The sequence below is a fragment of the Capra hircus genome, chromosome 5 (assembly GCF_001704415.2).
Source record: "Capra hircus breed San Clemente chromosome 5, ASM170441v1, whole genome shotgun sequence".
In the NCBI taxonomy this organism is placed as follows: Eukaryota; Metazoa; Chordata; class Mammalia; order Artiodactyla; family Bovidae; genus Capra; species Capra hircus.
In genome coordinates this window covers 109,071,317-109,091,352 of record NC_030812.1, presented here as the reverse complement: position 1 = coordinate 109,091,352, position 20,036 = coordinate 109,071,317, and the positions used below count along the sequence as shown (strand labels likewise).

The 20,036-nt window shown below is 46.3% G+C and overlaps 2 protein-coding genes across 3 annotated transcripts in view; one reads left to right on the top strand and one right to left on the bottom strand.

The window, feature by feature from the left end:
• Positions 1 to 6,840, top strand: part of DDX17 (DEAD-box helicase 17) — an 18,062-nt gene extending 11,222 nt beyond the window's left edge. The window contains exons 12-13 of one of the 2 annotated variants that reach the window (XM_018048766.1): positions 2,770 to 3,006; positions 3,816 to 6,840. In XM_018048766.1, the coding sequence (XP_017904255.1) occupies positions 2,770 to 3,006; positions 3,816 to 4,321 (743 nt within the window). In that variant the 3' untranslated portion in view covers positions 4,322 to 6,840. Of the gene's footprint in view, positions 1 to 2,769; positions 3,013 to 3,815 lie in introns of both variants that reach the window. The other variant, XM_018048765.1, reaches the window with a different exon arrangement.
• KDELR3 (KDEL endoplasmic reticulum protein retention receptor 3) lies at positions 6,669 to 20,036 on the bottom strand. The gene is made up of 5 exons (XM_018048767.1): positions 19,774 to 20,036; positions 14,185 to 14,285; positions 9,394 to 9,552; positions 8,332 to 8,584; positions 6,669 to 7,538 (listed from the first exon to the last, which is right to left on the bottom strand). Exons 1-5 carry the CDS (start codon positions 19,862 to 19,864, stop codon positions 7,498 to 7,500), a joined length of 645 nt encoding a protein of 214 aa, XP_017904256.1. The 5' UTR covers positions 19,865 to 20,036; the 3' UTR covers positions 6,669 to 7,497.

Below are 20,036 nucleotides of genomic sequence, written 5' to 3'. Positions count from 1 at the left end.
CATCCCACCCCCACTCATCCAAGAGAGGGGAGAGGGAACGTATCTGAGTCTGTTTCTTGTTACTCAACATCAGTGCTTGTTTTGGGCCCCTTTGTTTGCTGCCTTGTAAAAATCAAAAGGAAGGGGGAAACCCACCAAAATGGCAGAATGCTGACCAAGGTCCTACAAGATCCTGGAAAGTGAAGGCTTCTACCTCATAGACAGGGGTGCAATTTTCAGCTGAGTCACCAGGCCTTTTTTCACTTCCTGTCGAGCGATGGCCTCTTAAATATTCCCTTCAGGTAAGTTCTGATTCCCATAACTTCATAATAGTCGTCCTCAGGAAATAATAGTCATCCTAGTCATCTTTATAATAGTCATCCTATTTATTCCCCTTCCAATGGGATATTTTTAATTTTTCCTTTTTTTTGTTTAAACTGCACACTGTTAAGCTAAAAGTATTGAATTTATTTTGTTTTGTTTTTTAACAGAAGCTTTGATAGCAGCTGCAGATCACTCAGTACATGGCCGAGGCAAATCTACATTGGCCGGAAGCAGCTCTAGATGAGCCTATTGGCTAGTCTCAGTCCCTCCCAATTAGTGATTGGAGATTCAGGCCATGTCATAGGGCTTGTCAGACAAAAAGTTCTTACCCTAGGCAGCTGGCTAAAATATTAACTTTTTGATTTCTTACTCTGCAACAGCATCTTCTCTAAAGCCACCAAGGTAATACTGTGACAGTGCACAGATAACATCAGGGCAGGCTGACTGGAGAAATCAAATTCTGCCCTTGCTCTTGCATGCCCTTAGCCTGCTATATGTGCACATACAAGACACCTTTCTAGTAGGAAGAACTTGCACCGTGTCTGCCCCCCATTGAACCTCTCCAGAGATACTCCCAAGTGTTAGTACCTGAACTGTTGACTCCAGTCCCCAGTGCTTTCTAGTAGGAAAGCACAAATCTGCGTCCAGTGCAGTAATTCAGCCTGCTCTGCTGCCTGTGGTCATACACAATGAGACTGACTAAGGAGCATTCTAGCTCTGAAGATGCGATCGTGGAGCATAATTCCCCACTTGCCCCATCTCACATCCATCCTGGCCCTGTAAATTTTTGTTTTCCTTTTGTTACACCATCAACCCTAGCCGGAGACTCACGCTGCCCCCTGTGATAACTGCCTTCTCGTCTTTCTGGTGTGATTTCAGGACTTTAGGGGTCAGTAAAGACTGAGGAGCCTTTATTGTAATAAGAAACAGACATAATGCCCCTTTCTTCACAGGCCCTTTAACAACTGAATTTTTTTTTTTTTTAATCATCTCCCCTTTCCCCTGAAATTAATCCAGTCTGGGCAATAGATGCAGTCTGACCCTTTGGATGTAACTTACATTTTTTTTATTAATTATTTTTTTCTACAATCACCCCAATTATCCTTGGGGGAGGCGTTGGAGGACCTGAAATTTTTACCCGAACCCAGGTTCTCCGGCGCTTGGCAACCAAATGGGGCTACAGAGAAGCATCTAAGCCAGTTCACAGAGCGAGCGTGTGTGGGGACTTCTCACTGCCACGGACCCTTGATGCATGCTCCCCGCGCTCCAGTGGTCCCGTGTCAGAAGGCGGAGTTTTCGAAAGGAGGCCGCCAAAAATAAAAGGCAAAGAGACGGGATCGGCTGCAGCGGTTTCCCAAAGGAGGAGGGAGTGTGCATCGGTCTGGTAACAAACAGAGAATGTTTTTTAATTATTTATATCACAAAAATCTGTGTTTTATCTAGGATATTTTCTGAATATTCTTTGTAAAATGCAGATTTTTTTCCACAAAACATTAGGATTCTTTGTTATATTCTTAAATTTGTTTGTTTAAGTAGGTAAAAATATACATTTAGTTGGAAGCATTACACTAACATTTACATACTTAAAGCTTTAGGAGGTTGTTCAATTCAATTCCCAGCAGTGGACAGAACATTAAACTTGTGTCTCAAGGTTTCATGATGTTTTCCCACACTCTTTGGCTATTTAATTTTCCAGGTTATGTAGATAATCTTTGATAATTGAAGTAAGGACTGAGTTGAAGTAACCTTGAGTTGAGAAAAAAAACTCATTTGGCAAGAGCTGGGCTTGGTAGTACAGTGAAATTTTAGTGTAATGTGCTCTTGTGGTAATTGAAAGAAGAAAGATAATTTGGATGTTTCTGCAAAGGAAAATAAGTGTATTTAACTTTGGCTCTGATCAGTTTTGTCTTTTTTTTAATATAAGCAAAAATTTCTTAATCTAAAAATCTTAAGTCTCCATGTAAATGTAGTAATAAAGTATATGAAGTTTTTGTTTTTTTGTTTTTTGTTTTCATTTTGCTCTGTGACTGGTTTAAAGGTAAGTTTGTTATATTACTGGTAGATTTTGCCAGGCTCTCCCAACAGAGTAGAAGTGATTTGGCCTTGTAGCTTAATGGTGGTATTACCTTAAACATTCCAGTTTTGAAAAAGATGGAACTGGAATTTAGTACAACTCCTGTCAGTATGTTGGTTAAAATATGAAAGAGGCAGGAGTTTGAATGGTTGAATGGGATTCCCTTAGGATTTTACAGCTGATGCTTTCTCTGCATGTCCCAAGCATCATTAATCCTCTTTTACTCTGTTGGGATGAGTCTTTTTTGTTCCTGTTCAGAGTGGTTACTAACTTAGTCTTCTCTCCTCTTGCTGTCATCTGCATTCGTGCTTCCCACCTGTTGTTGGCATGTCCTTTACCTTCTCTTTCCCTGCCACATCAACCTACACACTGACTCATCGTTGGCTTTGAAGATGTGGAAGATGTCAAGTTTGTGATCAACTATGACTATCCAAACAGCTCAGAGGATTATGTGCACCGTATTGGCCGAACAGCCCGTAGCACCAACAAGGGCACTGCCTACACCTTCTTTACCCCAGGGAACCTAAAGCAGGCCCGAGAGTTGATCAAAGTGCTAGAAGAGGCTAATCAGGCTATCAATCCAAAATTGATGCAGCTGGTGGACCACAGAGGAGGCGGCGGAGGAGGGGGTAAGGGTAAGTCCTGGAGTTTTCCAGGTACTGCCAAGGTATCTTTTTTTTGTGTTCATTGTGCCTTGTTTGTTAATCCAGTGGAGGTTAATGTTACGTTGCTGAATAGTTGTTCACAATCTCTTTTGAGTAAGACAGAGGTCTGAGCGACTGTCATAGCCTTAGGTAGTATGTTGTAGTATGTTAAGTTTTGAGTTATCCATATGGAGAAATCAGTAATGTTATATGGGCAAAGTTACTGCATCTGAATTGGACAGTTGTGAAATATACTAGCTAGGATCTGTGTTTCATGCCCTTTCCCTCAGCTTAATATATGTTGAAGCTCTACATCAAGATTCCCTTAGAAGTTTTTAAAAGTACAGACTTTTTTAAGTGGGCTTGGAATTGAACTAGCAACCTGAACTTTTCAAAACCCTAAAGCTTGAGAGATTACTCTGATGCAGTAAATGTCTGGAAAGTAACATTTGAGAAGCAGTGTGCACTTGTAGAGGATTCCTTTGTTGTCATATGAACCTAGCTGCTTGGGGCTTTTTTGTTTTTAAATCATCCTTACCATTTTCCCTACATTTTTAAGAGTGTGTTTCTTGGTAATCCTCAAAAAAAAAGGCGAAAGATGAAAAGTTGACTATCCTTTAATGTTTACCATTCTTTGAAGGTATCTTCTTAAAGAATCAAATTATATTTTTAAAGTAGTTATTTGGAAGCTGACTTAGCTAAAGATCAAGAAAGAACTGTATCTAGTAACATTTTTACATGTGGTTGTGTTTGGATCATATATCTGGCGTTGAAAATTCTTGTGTCTTCATCAGGCGGCCGTTCTCGATACCGGACCACTTCTTCAGCCAACAATCCCAATTTGATGTATCAGGATGAGTGTGACCGGAGGCTTCGAGGGGTCAAAGATGGTGGCCGGAGAGACTCTGCAAGCTATCGGGATCGTGGTGAAACCGATAGAGCCGGTTATGCTAACGGCAGTGGCTATGGAAGTCCAAATTCTGCCTTTGGAGCACAAGCAGGCCAATACACCTATGGTCAAGGCACCTATGGGGCAGCTGCTTATGGCACCAGTGGTTACACAGCCCAAGAATATGGCGCTGGCACTTACGGGGCCAGTAGCACCACCTCAACTGGGAGAAGTTCACAGAGCTCTAGCCAGCAGTTTAGTGGGATAGGCCGGTCTGGGCAGCAGCCACAGCCACTGATGTCACAGCAGTTTGCACAGCCTCCAGGAGCTACTAATATGATAGGTTACATGGGGCAGACTGCCTACCAGTACCCACCCCCTCCTCCTCCTCCCCCTCCTTCACGGAAATGAAGCCACTCAAGTGGTAGTGACTTGTGCAGACTTAACTACATTTAAAGGAACGCTATCTTTTCCTATTTTTCTCTTCCCTTTTTCTTTCTCTTTTATAATTTTTTCCCCCAACCATTGTGATTTGTCTTTAATGCAGATTAGTTAGGATTCACTGCCAGGTTTCTTCTGCCTGCCAAAATGATCCAGTCTGTAATAACAGATTTTGTAAAAGTATATATATGTATGTATAGCCGACTGGAAGAGGTTTTCCCCCCAACTTCTTGCATGTTGAGGATATTTGAGCTATTTTTCATCTTAAAAGAAAAAGTAAGGTATTAGGCCCTTTTGTGGGAGCCCCCCCCCCCTTTTTTTTTTTTGGTCCTGAGTTTGGGTGGGGGGTGGAGGGTTGAACTCTGCAGAAGATGGCACCTGTGCTTTAAATTGCTCTCGTACTGGGATAGAAAACCGAGAGGGAGTTCCCTACACATTTTCTGTATTTTTTTTTCCTTTGGTCTTTTTCAAGCTGGAACAAGGTTCCTTAGGCCTGATGAGTTTTTAAGACCACGCTTTGCCATTGTCATTTTGGCTGATTGCTTAAGTGCATTTGATAGTTTAAAGAAAAATCCTAATTGGCTTTGTCTCCTTTACATTCTGCCTTCCCCCTTCCCAAGTACTGAAACAACTTTCTAATTGTCAGGTTAGAAATTAAATTGCTGAGATAAGAGGGTTTTTTTAAGTGTATCCTTAAAAACCCAAATGTTTATTGCAGTGGTTAAATGCAGTGTCTCAGCATCTGGGTGGGAGCTGCCTGTTTTTCTTCCCCATGACCAGGGACCATCTGAAATACATCTTCCTAACCAGACAGCTGCTGTGAGCAGAATGAACATAAATGCTCACTGGAGATTTATTAACCGGTTAAATATGCATTCACCTGCAGTGTAAGAACTACGTTTAAATAAATGATATAGTCAGTGGGCAGATTTTTTCTTTTTAAACCCAGTATTTGTAGAGGTAGAGTAACAGCAACCCTATTGGCTACTCAGCCCTTTTGGCCAAGTTATCTTGAAGGTCTAAAGGGTTTATTGAGAAAGAACTCTTCTGTCTTCACACTGTGTTCTCTTCAGTGCTTTGTAACAGCTTTTGGATGCAAATTTTCCTCAGCATCCTTTCTCACTCAGCTTTTTACAGGTAGGTAGTGCTTAAGAAAAGTTAGAGGACTAAAGCCCAAGTCCTTTTACTTTTCCTCCACCTGAAAGGTAGGTGAGATTGTCCCTTTTGTAGTAATACCAACTGTTTTACTGAGACTCCTATAGCAGATGGGCCTGGAAAGAAATTTCTGTTCTTGTGTTCTCTGTAAAGAGGACAAGGAAATCAGACAGCCTCAGAAATCCCTTCATGTCCAGTGTGGGACTGTTAATTTTTTATTGGTGTTATCAGTATTGATGGTGTAGTTAAGGGGGAAGGCTTCATTGCATTCTTTGGCTTAGGCCTGAGAGTGCTTACTAGTTTGTAAGATCAAAATATCTAAATCTTTGAGGTCTTTGTTTTCCTCTTAAAATTCTTTAGGGAGAGAGAAGGGATTGTTTCTGAGGGGTACTGAAAAGTGTGGTTGAATACTTGACAACATACAGGTAGGTTGTCAGCATAAGCTGAAAGACATGCATGTGAGAACTTGACATCTTTTTTCCCCTACTTTCCTCTTTCCTAACTTCTCTTTCTCCTCCTCATGGAAGTTGAGGCTGAGGGAGGATGGTAGGCACAGGAGAAGCAATGGCAGCTCTTCTCTGTGCTTCACTCCAAAGTGTCTCCCTGTGAGAGAAGTGTGTCTCAGCACTGATGAGTCCACTGTAGACATTTTTTAATACACCAAAATCTGATTTTAACACAAAGGTGCCACCATGGGGGTGTCCTCTCTTGTAACTCTGAAAGCATCCTTTTGTGAGAAAGGTCTTGGGGCAAAGGAGCAGTAAGTATTTGGTCTGCTTGCTTCCCTTTTTCCACCAAGGATTGTTATGATAAAGTCAAAATAACAGCATATCCCAAAACTGAAAAGCTGTTGTGGCCTGAGCACAGCTAAAATCTTAGTATTACTGAGCTTTTCCTATATAGCTCCAGAGTGAAGTCTTCTGCCTTTGTGTCTGCCACTCATGATTCAGGTTCTGCCTTTGCTTCAGAACATGAGCAGAAGAATTCTCATTTGATGCTAATAATTGCAGTCATGACTGAAACATCTAGGGGAAGGAGTTAGTTCTACATTAAGCTGTGGGGCTGCTTCACCCCATTGCTCCCTAACAATTCATTGTGTGGACTTCTCTCATCTAAAAGGTTGGTGGCTTTTGCTTGGGATCAGTGCTCTCTATTTATGTCCTTGCTGGTCTCTGAACACATTCCTGTTGCGTTAAGACTTGAAAGATTTGTAGATGTGTGATGTTCAGGCACAGGATGCTAAGAGCTTATGTTACTATTCTTAGTTTGTAAATTGTCCTTTTGATACCATCTTGTTTCTTTTGTAGGTATAAATAAAACACTGTTGACAATAAGGTGTGAGATTTTTATTGCCTTAAAAAAGGTGTAACCTAATGACAGTCTCTTATTTTTATTTGCTTCAAGACCAGGTTCGATTGACTTGACGCCTTAGCACCTAAAACTGTGAAAGGGAGGTGGGATTAATTGGTCTTAATGTGAAAAGAATTTGAGTCACAAAGCATCAAGACAATACCTAGTAGGTAAAAAGCCTGGGGTGTTGCCTCATAACATTTCCCACCTGTTGGTGACACCTTTGAATCTTGACACCCTAAACATGATGGTCTCCTACCTGGAAAGTAAAAACCACAACAGTATACTCATTTGGGGCTTTTGCTTCATACACAGTAGGGTGTATTTCCAGATTGCGATTGGCTGTTGGTTAGCATGAGTCTCACGCCAGGGAACAATAGCTGACTCCATCCATTCTAAGGTTTGCTTGATGGTTCAGTTGACATTGTGAGGGTGTACCATACTTGTATGATTGGCCCGTTTTAATTACCTCTATAATTTAAGGGAGATAGTGATAGGATCAGTGCTTTGCTAAATTCCACATGAAGTATTTCTCTGACTTCAGTTTTAACATTTGGTCAGTTGTGTCTAAATCACCAGGAGCACACGTCAGATGGTTTGCTTTGTGTCCTTGTTAGGGTGTAGAACATCTCTGATGGCCTTCAAATTGGCATTGGAAGACTTAACTTCTTTCCTTTAAGGACTAGAAGAAAAGCTGAAATTAGGATTTTTCATGAAAGGACTCCTTTACAATTTTGTATAATCTTAGTATCTAATGCCCTTTTCACAGGTGTTCACTTAGATGTTAAAGTCAAGGGAAGATGCCCCTGCAGGTTAACTATAGATACACTGACTCCACCTGAGACACACACCACCACCCCCTCTTTTGGTAGGCCATGAATCTAGCACTTGTCCTTAATTGTTTCACATCTCAGCACATCAGTGATTTTCATCAGCTACACTCCTGAGAAATGTCCCCATCTCTCCCCTGATGACCACCTCCTGGGCAATTACAATTGCCCCATATCTCCCTGCTTTGGCTGCCTTTTATCCTACACAGCAGTTGGTGGACTGGTTTTCAGAGGACCCAATTGCTATTTGTGATTAGAACGCATTGTGAATGTTTCACCCTGACTTACTGAGACTCTGGGTTGATATCTCTGACTATACTAGCCTTTTTGTCTTGTATCATGCCAGGCTGGTTTCTGCCTTGGGGCTTACACATAAACTTAGAAATGTATCAGTGTTTGTCCTTCATTGCCCTAACCCAAGCGTCATCTCACAGCTGTCTTCCCTGCAAACTATATATAAAAATAGGATTATTGATCTATATTTTTTCACAGCACTTAGGTTCCTGAAAACATTTGTCTTCTGTGTTAGAACATAAGCACCATGAAGGGCACAGACTTGCCTGTGTTCACTTCCATATCCCCTCGAGTACTGAGTGGATTGTTAATCCTGAGCCACGCCAGTGACACTGTTCTCCCAGCACCTACCTTTGGTCACATACAAGTAGAAGAAGTCACAGTAGAAGATGGTCTGTACTACCCCAGACACCACCGCAATTTGGTCATAGAAATTCTCAGTCTGGTATCGCCTGATCCAGTTAGCCAGGTAGAGGGCTCGGTATAGCCCAAGAAAGAACAGGTAGTGAGTAGTAATGGTCTCAGCCTCGCCAGTCTTGCTAATCATGAAGAGCTGGGGCAGGATGGCCACTGATTCCAGGTAGATGGAGAAAGTCCAGAGGATCTGAGCCAAAGAGAAGGATCCAGAGGAGGCTGATAAGAAGGGGCCACCTTTAGTTACCAAAACAATGTTTATTGGTGAGAATATAGTGAGACAAAACCAATTTTTTTTAAAGAATGATTTCACACTTTTTTCAGGTTTTATTTACTTGAGAGCCACTCCACACAGTTTGCAGGACCAGAGATTGAACCAAGGCCACAGGCAGTGAAAGCCTGGAAACCCAGTCATCAGATGGTCAGGGAACTCCCAGAATCATGTTCTTGAAATTTTTAAATGTTTTCATCAGTGTATCATTCAACCCCTTTCTTTGAAAGTAAAAAAAAAAAACATTTTAAAAGATTTAAGTGTACTGCTTTTTCCAGAACAGTATGAATGTTGCTATGGAACAATTTTTGTTGCAGAATTCTATCATATAAACTCGCCTTAATTGAGGCTATGGTTTCTCAAAATATAATCCATGAACATCACCATCAGAATCCCCTCAGATGCTTACTGCCCCACAGATTCTTGAGTCAAGAGGCCAGACCTACTGAGTTGAAAATGGCCTGGACTGTGCTTTAGTATCCATTAATCACCTGTTGAACAGAGGGTTTCAGAATTACATGGTACTGTGATGCCTAATTTGTTTATGAACACGACTACTTAGACATGCCAATTTTTAAGAAGAGCACTGTGGCTAGCTTATTGGTAATTTCTAAACTCATAACAAATAATGCCACAGTTGTAGAAAGCTAGCCCTGATGTTACCAAGGTGAGGGTTTTAGGGAATGTGTTTACCTTTGGAAATGAGTACTCTGGGTCCCTTCCCTTACCTCCAGAGGAGTGAAACTGTAGTTCTCAAGGAAGGAAAGGCCAATGACAGGGACCAGAAGAAACTCCAGGCGGAATGTGTCATTCTCACTGTCAAACGTTTTCCGAAATTTCCCATAGATCATGTACACTGTGACATAGGCACAGAGGAGAAAAACCATCTGAAAAGGGAGACAGACACACGGGAATCAATGGAGTCATTTCCCAACCTACTTTTGGGGCTTCAAAGTTACCCTAAATTCAGTTCAGTTGCTCAGTCGTGTCTGACTGCGACCCCATGGACTGCAGCAAGCCAGGCCTCCCTGTCTATCACCAGCTCCCGGAGTTTACTCAAACTCATGTCCATTGAGTCAGTGATGCCATCTAACCCTCTCATCCTCTGTTGTCCCCTTCTCCCACCTTCAATCTTTCCCAGCATCAGGGTCTTTTCAAATGAGTCAGTTCTTTGCATCAGATGGCCAAAGTATTGGAGTTTCAGCCTCAGCATCAGTCCTTCCAATGAATATTCAGGACTGGTTTCCTTTAGGATGGACTGGTTGGATCGTCTTGCTGGGGACTCTCAAGAGTCTTCTCCAACACCATAGTTCAAAAGCATCAATTCTTGGGCACTCAGCTTTCCTTACAGTCCAACTGTCACATCCATACATGACTACTGGAAAAACCATAGCCTTGACTAGATGGACCTTTGTTGGCAAAGTAATGTCTCCTTTTTAATATGCTGTCTAGGTTGGTCATAGCTTTTCTTCCAAGGAGCAAGGGTCTTTTAATTTCATGGTTGCAGTCACCATCTGCAGTGATTTTGGAGCCCAAAAAGATAAAGTGTCTTATTGTTTCCATTGTTTCCCCATCTATTTGCCATGAAGTGATGGAACCGGATGGCATGATCTTAGTTTTCTGAATGCTGAGTTTTAAGCCAGCTTTTTCACTCTCCTCTTTCATCAAGAGGCTCTTTAGTTCTTTAGTTCTGCCATTAAGGGTGGTGTCATCTGCATATCTGAGGTTATTGATAGTTCTCCCAGCAATCTTGATTCAAGCTTGTGCTTCATCCAGCCTGGCATTTTGCATGATGTACTCTGCATATAAGTTAAATAAGCAGGGTGACAATATATAGCCTTGACACACTCCTTTCCCAATTTGGAACCAGTCTGGTGTTTCATATCCAGTTCTAATTATTGTTTCTCGACCTGCATACAGATTTCTCAGGAGGCAGGTCAGGTGGTCTGGTATTCCCATCTCTTGAAGAATTTTCCAGTTTGTTGTGATCCACACAGTCAAAGGCTTTCGCATAGTCAATAAAGCAGAAGTAGGTGTTTTTCTGGAACTCTTACTTTTTCAATGATCCTACAGATGTTAGCAATTTGATCTCTGGTTCCTCTGCCTTTTCTTAATCCAGTTTGAACATCTGGAAGTTCATGGTTCATGTACTGTTGCCTGAGTTGGGACCTACCAAACCTGAGGGCGAGTATTCTGACTTCGGAAAAGGTAAAGTGTGTTTGCAATTTCTGAATTGACTCTGAAGGTAATAGTCTTTTTGTTAAGTGACTCCATGCTTCTAACTGGGACTGATAGTGCTACCATGATGACCCAGAGGTGCCCAGGCGTCCTCTCACTGTGGAGCATTAGGCCAAAAAAAAAAAAAAAAAAAAAGAACTGGTCTTTGTCGAGTGATTTAGCAGTAGCATTCCAGGGCTCGTTTAAAGCCTCAAGTTCTTGGGTCTGCATCAGTGAATTGAGAGCATACTTCCACAAAGACTAAAATTCTTTGAATCAGGTGATAATCAATCCTTCAGAAAAGTGCTCTTTTCCTAACTAGAGTAGCTGTCCTCCAGCATATAATGGTTTTATAATTGGCCTCTAACCTAGGCCAGACGGTCTCAAACCTGAATGTGCATCAAAATATAGAGGGCTGCCCCTGCCCTACCCTCAGCGTCTAGGGGGTTTCACTTAGTGAGTCTGAGTAGGCCTGAGAATTTTGCATTTCTAGCACGTTCCTATGTGATACTGCTGCTGGTGGTCCAGGAACACATTGGCCTAGAAAAGTGTTTGCACTTCAAAACTCAGGTTATTTCCTCAAAGCCTCTTTCTCACCAGAACTAGGCACACGTACTCTGTGTCACCATACCCCCATGTAACAAGACTCACTGCTGCTTGTGATCATATGTTCTGTAAATGTCTATGGACCAGCCTGTCTCCCCTTGGAGAGGAGATTCCCTAAGAGGGTCCATGCCCTGTCTGCCTCTGAATCTAACTCAGGGCCCCAGACAAATGCTGGAATGAGTGAATGAATCAATCAATCAATGAAATAGAGATCACTTCTTCATTTCACACATTTGGAAGCTGGTGTCTTTGAAGACTAGACCTCATTCAGCCATGGCAAGGGCTGGGTCTACAGTTCTCGCCAGGACTGTCCAAGTCAAACCCTTGGGAAGAGAAATTAACTAAGCAGGCAGTGTTTGCTACTTCTGTGTTGGATTGAAGTAAACAGTGATTTCAGTACCTCAGATTGAAGTTCACACTGAGTTCAACACACCACAAGTAAGAGCATCCTCCATTCTACCAATTCTAGGAACAAGATGCCCAGAATCCCAAAAGGACATCTCTGATATGGAGAAAGAGAACTCACTTTTAGTTAAATATCTTCTGGGAGCTAGGTATATTACATAGATTCCCATGTTATCTTCACAATAGCCCGGCAAGATAGTTGGGATTCCGCCCATGTAGCTTTTTCACCTTAAAAACAGGACTCCTATTAGACAATGTGCCCAGCTAAAAACTACATATTCCAGCCTCCTTTGCAGATAAGGATGGTCAGCGACATGCAGATGGTAGTCACTGGAAAGCTCTATGAAAAGGGCTTACCCAGATGGCAGGCACCCTATTGCTCTTTTTCCCCTTCCTCCTCCTTCCTATCCCAAATGTGATGTGATGGTAGGAGCTCTAGTACCTATTTTGTGACCCTGAGGCAAACTTAAGGATAGATATCACATTCGGGCTAGCTATATCATTTTCAGGGCTTCTTGTTAAAAAATAAGAATTTCAAAATGGCAACAGCAAAGCATTAAACCAAGCATAGGGCCCTTCTGAGCAACTGCATGGGTAACAAACTTAAGTGCTGGTCACACTAAAGCCAGCAGAGCAGAAAGTTAAAAGGAGCTGCCATTCCAGGCTTAGACTACCCACTTCCAGATTTTGTTTCATGAGTGAGGTAAAAATAAATCCTAACTTATTAAAATAACCCACATCTCTGCTACCAGCATCCAGTTACATCCCATTTTACTGACTCTGAAATCTGGGCTCTTTCCACTAAATTGTGTTGGATGATTGGTTAAAGCCTCAGAAAATGTCTCACTCCAACACAACCTCACAGCTAGGACCCAGGGCTGAAAGATGTTCAGCTTCTCCTTCTGTAAAATAGGACCAAACTTCAACAGCTTCCCACTGCAAATGGAATCCAAATGGTTCACCTGCACCATCTGCCCTCACCCAGCCCTCTGTGGGCATCCCCACCACCAGCAGGCAGCCCTCGCCTGCTGATCTCCCACTGAGTCTGCCTTCTGTCTGCCCTTTGAATACATCAAGCTTGTTCCTGTCTTGCGGGGGGAGGGGAGGGGGGGTCTTTGCACCAGCTATTCCTTCTGCTTGGAAATGTCTTCCTCTGAGCTTTGTTTCCTGTGTCATTCAAATCTCAGTTTACACATCCCCTCTTTGGAGAGGCCCTTCTTGACTACACTGTCTATTTAGACTCCCTCAGTGCAGTCACTTGGTCGTGTCCAACTCTGTGATCCCATGGACTGCAGCACGCTAGGCTTCCCTGTCCATCACCAACTCCCAGAGCTTGCTCAAACTCATGTCCATCGAGTCGGTGATGCCATCCAACCATCCCATCCTCTGTCAGCCTCTTCTCCTCCTGCCCTCAATCTTTCCCAGCATCAGGGTCTTTTCCAAATAGCTTCCCAGCCATTCTCTATCATGTAACTCTGCTTTTAAAACTTTTTGTCTTTATAATTAAAAGGAAACAGCATCCCATTTTAATTATTTGCATAGCCTTCTCCCTAGCCAGTTTTTCTTACTTGTTTCATTATCTGTCTCCCCAGTTATATTGTAGGTTCCATGAGTACGGGTGTCTTGTATTTCTCCTTCAGATTCCTAGCTCACATGCATGCTCAGTTGCTCAGTTGGGTGTTCTTTTACCCTATGGATTGTAGCCCACCAGGTTCCTCTGTTCATGGGATTCTCCAAGCAACCTACTGGAGTAGGTTGCCATTTCCAACTCCAGGGGATCTTCCTGGAGATCAGAGATTGACCCAAAGATTGAACCTGTGTTTCTTGTGTTTCCTGCACTGACAGGAGGATTTCTCACCACTGGGCCACCTGGGAAGCCCTCTTAGCTCACAGTAGGCGCTCAATAAATATTTGTCAGATAAATGGACCAATAAGCTCTCTGAAAGCTCACAGCATTGTATTTCCTTTTTTGCTTATTTTTTAACCACTGTAATAGTTTTTATTGTTTTTAATATATGATAGCTATTGTATATTTACATGTATTACCTTGTTTAATTTTCACAACAAAACCCTCTGAGGCAAGTACAACAATCTTTGTTTTGCAGAGGAGGAAACCAAGGTACACAGAGGCCAGAAGCCTTGCCCAAGCCCAGGCCCCATAGCTACTAACAGCAAAGCCAGGAATCAAACCTAGGTCTGGCTGGTTCCCCAGCCTGAGTCCCCAAGCATAAACTGTCTCACCATCTGGGGGTGCTCAGCAGGCCCCCCACCATGGCTGCCCATCCCCTCACCTTCATTACTGTGTTGTAGATGGAGATGAAGTTGGTGAACAGGTCCAGGTACCTGGTGGTAAAGACGAGAGCGAAAAGGATTTGGCTCTTCCCAGAGATGCCTGCAGTTGGATAGGGACAAGAGACAATAAGAATACAGGCTCCCAGGCTCACATGCACTCCAGAAGCCCAGAGCCAGAGCTGGGGAGGCCTCTAGAGTGCCCGCTTAGTGGTAACACGCTGTCCAGGGCACTGTCACCCCCGAGGGTCAGGAAACACTCCTTCCCATTGATCACTTGAATCTATTCCTCTCACCAGACTGTAATCTGTCACCCAGTCTCCAAATAAAGACACGGATACCGAGTTCCCAGGGCCACTGCAGGTGCCTGCCTCAGTTCTTGCCCTGGGGAGGGTGTAGGGATGATGGGAGTCGGGCTTGAGAGGAGAGGTGTCAAGGCTTCTCTTCATTCCACCTCCATTGTTCCACTGACGGTCCCCAAAGCTCCATTTTTTTTTTTTTTTTTTTTGGAACAGCTCACTGGCTCTACTAGGCGTTGATTCACCAGGGAGACACAGCAGGTGGAGGAAGGCCCACGGCCAGGGGAGCATTCTATTTCATGTTTCCAAATCTTGAGTAAAAAGTTTTTTTTTTTTTTCTAGTTATAAAAGTTACAACTATTTTTACTCTTTGTAAAACAAAAACCAGGTAACACATGTTTAGTCGCTAAGTTGTGTCTGACTCTTTGCAACTCTATGGGCTGTAGCCTGCCAATCTCCTCCATCCATAGGATTTCCCAGGCAAGAATACTGGAGTAGGCTACCATTTCCTTCTCCAGGGGATCTTCCTGACCTTGGGACTGAACCCAAGCCGAGTCTCCTGCTTGGCAGGCAGATTCTTTACCCGTGAGCCACCTGGGGAACTATACACAGAAATGTGAATTTTAAAACAGCAGTCTTCTGAATCACAAAGCCTGTGTGTACAACCTTCCTGATCTTTGTTGGCACACACCTACACACAACACACATGTGCATACACAACACACAATGGACACTCAAACTGACAAAACTGGGTTCCTACTTACCATGCTATTTTCTCATCTGCTTTGGTCTCTTTCCTTTTTGAACTTTTTATTTTGAAATAATTTCAGATTTACAGAAGAGTTGTAGACAGTACAGAGAGGCCCCATACACCCTTCACCTGGCTTCCCCTAATGTTAACACCTGGCATGATGTCAGGCGAGCGTATGCTCCTCGGTTCTGTCTTGTCACAGAGTGACGTCACGGAGTGATTGGAGTGACGCACATTAAAGCTATCGCAAATCACAGCTCTCGGGTCTTGGACAGACCGTGTTATAGCTCTCAGGTCTTGAACAGACCGTGTTATAGCTCTTAGACAAAGCAGTGTTACAGCTCTGTGTTACAGCTCTATTTTATCTAGAAAATAGCAGGAAAAACCATCCTTCAGGTGTGAGGGCATGTAGACCCAAAGACGCAAAGAGAAGAGCGCCCCGGCAGGCAGGAGAGAGAGAGAGACCCCGGCCCTTGGCTCCTCTTTTTCATGTCTTCTCCTCCACACCCCCCCCCCTCCCCGGGCCTGCCCTGTGTAAACTGGGCCAGCCAGGAGTGTTGCTTGTTCTACCTGAGGTCCTCACTCCGGTCCTTGGACCTTCCTTTGTTCTACTTTCATGGACTTTTCCCTTCCTTATCTTTTAGCCACCGGCATTCTGGACTCCTGTTTCCTATTCTAACCGCACATTTGCCAAAACTAAGAAACTGACATCAGTAGGACACTATTGGGGCATCCCCATAGTGGATAGCTCCCAATAGTGAGCTGGGTAGCTCAGCTGGTAAAAAATCCACCTTCGATGCAGACCTTTTCAATTCCTGGGTCAGAAAGATCCCTTGGAGAAGGGACAGACTACCCCCTCCCATATTCTTGGGCTTCTCTGATGGCTCAGATGGTAAAGAATCTGCCTGCAATGTGGGAGACCTGGATTCAACCCCTGGGCTGGGAAGATCCCCTGGGGGAGGGCATGGCAACCCACTCCAGTATTCCTGCATGGAGAATCCCCATGGACAGAGGAGCCTGGCGGGCTGCAGTCCACGGGGTTGCAAAGAGTCGGGCATGACTGAGTGACTAAGCACAGCACAGAGCATCGTTGACTAAATCTCCAGACTTTATTCAGATTTCACGTTTGCCCACTGATGTCCTTTTCCTGTTCCAGATGGTGATCCAGGATCCCAGGCTGCATTTAGCCATCATGCTCCTTGGTCAACTTTTGGCCACTTTTGATACATGGTCATGGAGGTGGTTCCAGGGTGAAGCGAGCGGCTGCCCGGCTTCCTGTTTCTCTCGCCCCGTTAAACCCACAGCGGTCTGGATCCATCACCAACCCACTCCTGTGGTCCATGATACCCATGTTTCTGCATCCAAACGTCAACTCTGTCCTCACTCACCCAACTCTTCAAGAGTCAGTGGGGCACTCCATCTTTACCAACCACACCCTTCTCCAGGTTTCTGCCACTGCCCACACTGCCAGCTTCTCACCTCCCCTGGCTGCTCCTGTCCTCCTCAAACCCTAATCCTCAGAGGGTGAGCTCTCTTCTCCCTCTGTTCTTTCATCCCATCCCACACATGAGGGACCCTCCAGCTCCAGACTCTCCTTGGTTCTCTGAGCTACATATTTCTGCCTGGCGGAGCCCACCATCTCCCCCTGAATCCCCTCCTTCTCCTGTCTTCCGTCCTTCATAAACGCTACCACCATTCCCTCCGCATTCAAGCCAGAAAACCAAGAGTCATCCTTGAGTCTCTTTCACCTTTGTCCCCTCATCTCTGGACTTTACTCTAAAGGTGATGGGTTGATTGGGTAGCTGGACACCCAGAAGTGACATGACCTGATTCAGGGTTTGACTCCTTTGTACAGCTGATTGGTACCATTTCTAATGATCCCTCTGGTGAGAGACATTCATTCTGGGGAAGGAGGGGGAGACAATTTTAATGCCTGAGGATGAACACTGCTGAAGCCCCTCACATTTTGGAGGGCTCTGGGTCCATGTGCCAGCTTTCCTACCAGCATGGCAAGCCTGATCACACTTGGCATCTGTAAAATGCACTGACATGAGGCCTAACTAGGATTCAATGTGGAATACAAGTGTCTTCTTGGGGGGTTGTCAGGGGGCCTGGCTGCGGGGGAAGGAGCCCTCTAGGGGAGGGGATGGAGTCCAGGAGGCAGTAACTGGGCCGGGTCGGGCTGAGACTGTCTACATCACCTCCCAGAGCCCGCACTTAGGTCTGGCCGGTGCAGGGGGCCTCAACCCCATTCAGGAGGGTCCAGTAGGAGGCTCCAGTGGGCGACACAAGGCTACCCCCCACATAGCTTCTTTCCACTCCTCCCCTCTTTCCATCCCCAGCCGGCCAGGCCCCTGGGCTTCACTCACATTTTTCCTAGTGTTTCGGGAACCCTGGCGGTCTTCAGCACATTGGTTTTCCACACTCTTGAAAAACCAGTGAATAATTTACACCAAAGCAAGCCGCACACGGAGACCTCAGGACGGAGAGGAGAACAGGAGCCTGGACCTGGCCAGAGTCCCTTGGGGGACCCACTGACCAGGTGCAGACCTCCTACCCTTTGACAGATAAAGAAAACTGAGGCCCCAGGTCACACAAGGAGTCAGCGGCAGAGTGCAAATGGAGCGCCAGTCTCCTGCCTTTGGGGCTGGGTCGCTGGGGTGTCACCCAGGCCTGCTCCTGGGGGAGGTGCTCACCTCCTCTGTTCCCAACCAGACCTGTGCTGATCCCTCTGCACACACACAAGGGCCCTCCCGCTCATCCACCCTTTGCTTTTCCCATGGCTGTTGTTTAGTCGCTCAGTCGTGTCCAACTCTTTGTGACCCCATGAACTGTAGCCCACCAGGCTCCGCTGTCCATGGGATTCTCCTGGCAGGAATACTGAAGTGGGTTGCCATTTCCTTCTCCAGGGGATCTTCCCGACTCAGAGCTCTCCTGCATTGCAGGCAGATTCTTTACCACTGAGCCACTCAGCATCTCTGACAAACCATCTAATTTAGTTGGTTGCTACCACCGTGGCTGGCTGACGGCCTGCCATCTCTAAATTCAGCCCTACTAGGCCAGGATCTCTGCCTGTGTGGCCGGCTTCTAGCCCAGGTGCCTGGCAGAGCGGGTGGGGAACAGCGCCCTCTCCTGGTCACGGTGGCTCACCCTGTCCAGGGCCCTTCCCCGTAGGGACAGGTCCAGGCTAGATTCTGCCCCTCACTGGAGCCTCTCTCAGCATTCCTGGCCCACTTCCCCTAAGTGGGAACCCGAGAACCAACCTGTGAGTGCCTGTCTCCCTGGAGACCCCAAACCCAAAAGGCCTCCAGCCCCACTGCAATGACGCTCACAGCACCCACCTCTTACCCCCAACCCCTTCCCTCCTGCTTCGATGCTGCTCTCTCAGCCTCTCCCACAGCTTCCAGAGTCCCCTTACAAGCCCCCTCCCCTGCTCCAAACTTTCCTTGGCTCCCAGTCCCAACTCCCTAGCCTGTCAGACAAGGCCCTTTCACATCCGATCAACCTCCTACGCCCGTGTACTGGTCTCCCCCCAGGACCACCCTGAAGACAGGCTGCTTCCCGTTTCCAGGACGTGCCCTGCCGTCTGTGACACCACAAGCCCTTCCTGTGTGACACGCTGACTGTCTTCTAGGACAGAGCAGCACAGAGCTGCTCCCTCCATGAAGCCTTCAGGGGTCCACTCCCTGCTTCACTGGCCCCCACGAGGAGTCCGTGCCCTTCTCTGTAGGCCTCACCCCAGCACCAAGCACAGGGCAGGCACCTCCAGGACACCAGTGGACAAAGATGGCTGCAGGCTGCTCGGGCAGCCTCTTAATGCACTGGGTCTATTTGGCCACCACCGGTCCAGCCCTGAGATGTCTCTGAGCCCCTAGAGGGGCCGCCAGACTGCTGGGCAAAAGGGGGACCCCCTCCCACCCTCTCTGTGCTTCTGCTCATGGGCAGCTCTGTGTCCACATGGGCCTAGCTGATGCCTCTCCTGCCACATCACAAGGAAAGAGGGCCCAGCTGGGGGGTGGGGGTGGGATGAGGGGATGTCTGGCAGGGGGCAGGAGAGAGGGGAGAACGGGAGGGGGAGGGCAAGAGAAGACCCTGAGAGTCTGGAGCCACTTCCTGTGTGTTCACCTCCTTCGCCCCCACCTCCCATTCCCCACCTCAGGCCTGAGTGAGGGTAGAGGGCACAACGGGCCCCAAGCGGTGCTGCTCCTGGGCAGCAAAAGGGGTGTCACCTCCTCTCTATCCCCTCTTCCAACCACCAGCGGCAGTGCCAAGTGTTGTGGGAGGGAGGGAGGCAATCCTCCGTACCTCCACGTGTCCGTTTCTTCTGATACGGTACAATTGTACATTTTCTTTGGAAGCTAACTTCTGCGAAGACAGTTTCAAGCACCCCCAAGCCGAAGTCCCCACCCTGCAGAGACATTCAGGAGCCTCTTCCCCTCCAGCCTCGCAGCAGGGGCGTGGGGCTGCGCCCCTCCTCCGCCCCCGGTCCCCACCTCCCGTCCGAGGCGCCCCCACCTCCCGCCCGGGACGCGCGCCCTCACCCGCGCAGCACTTGGACCTCCAAATCTTCCCCAGAAGCAAGATCATGGCCAGGAGATGGCTCAGGTCACCGAGGATCCGAAACACGTTCATGGTCCGGCCCGTGCGCAGCCAACTCCTGGGAAACTTTTCTGGCGGGCGAGGCGGCTGCCACGTCCCCAGCCCCGGCCCCGGCCCCGGCCTGTGGGTCCTGCGCCCCCGAGCTCCGCGCTCCCGTCCGGGCGCGGCCGCTCCGCCAGCGCGCTCTTGGCCGGGCGGTGACGTG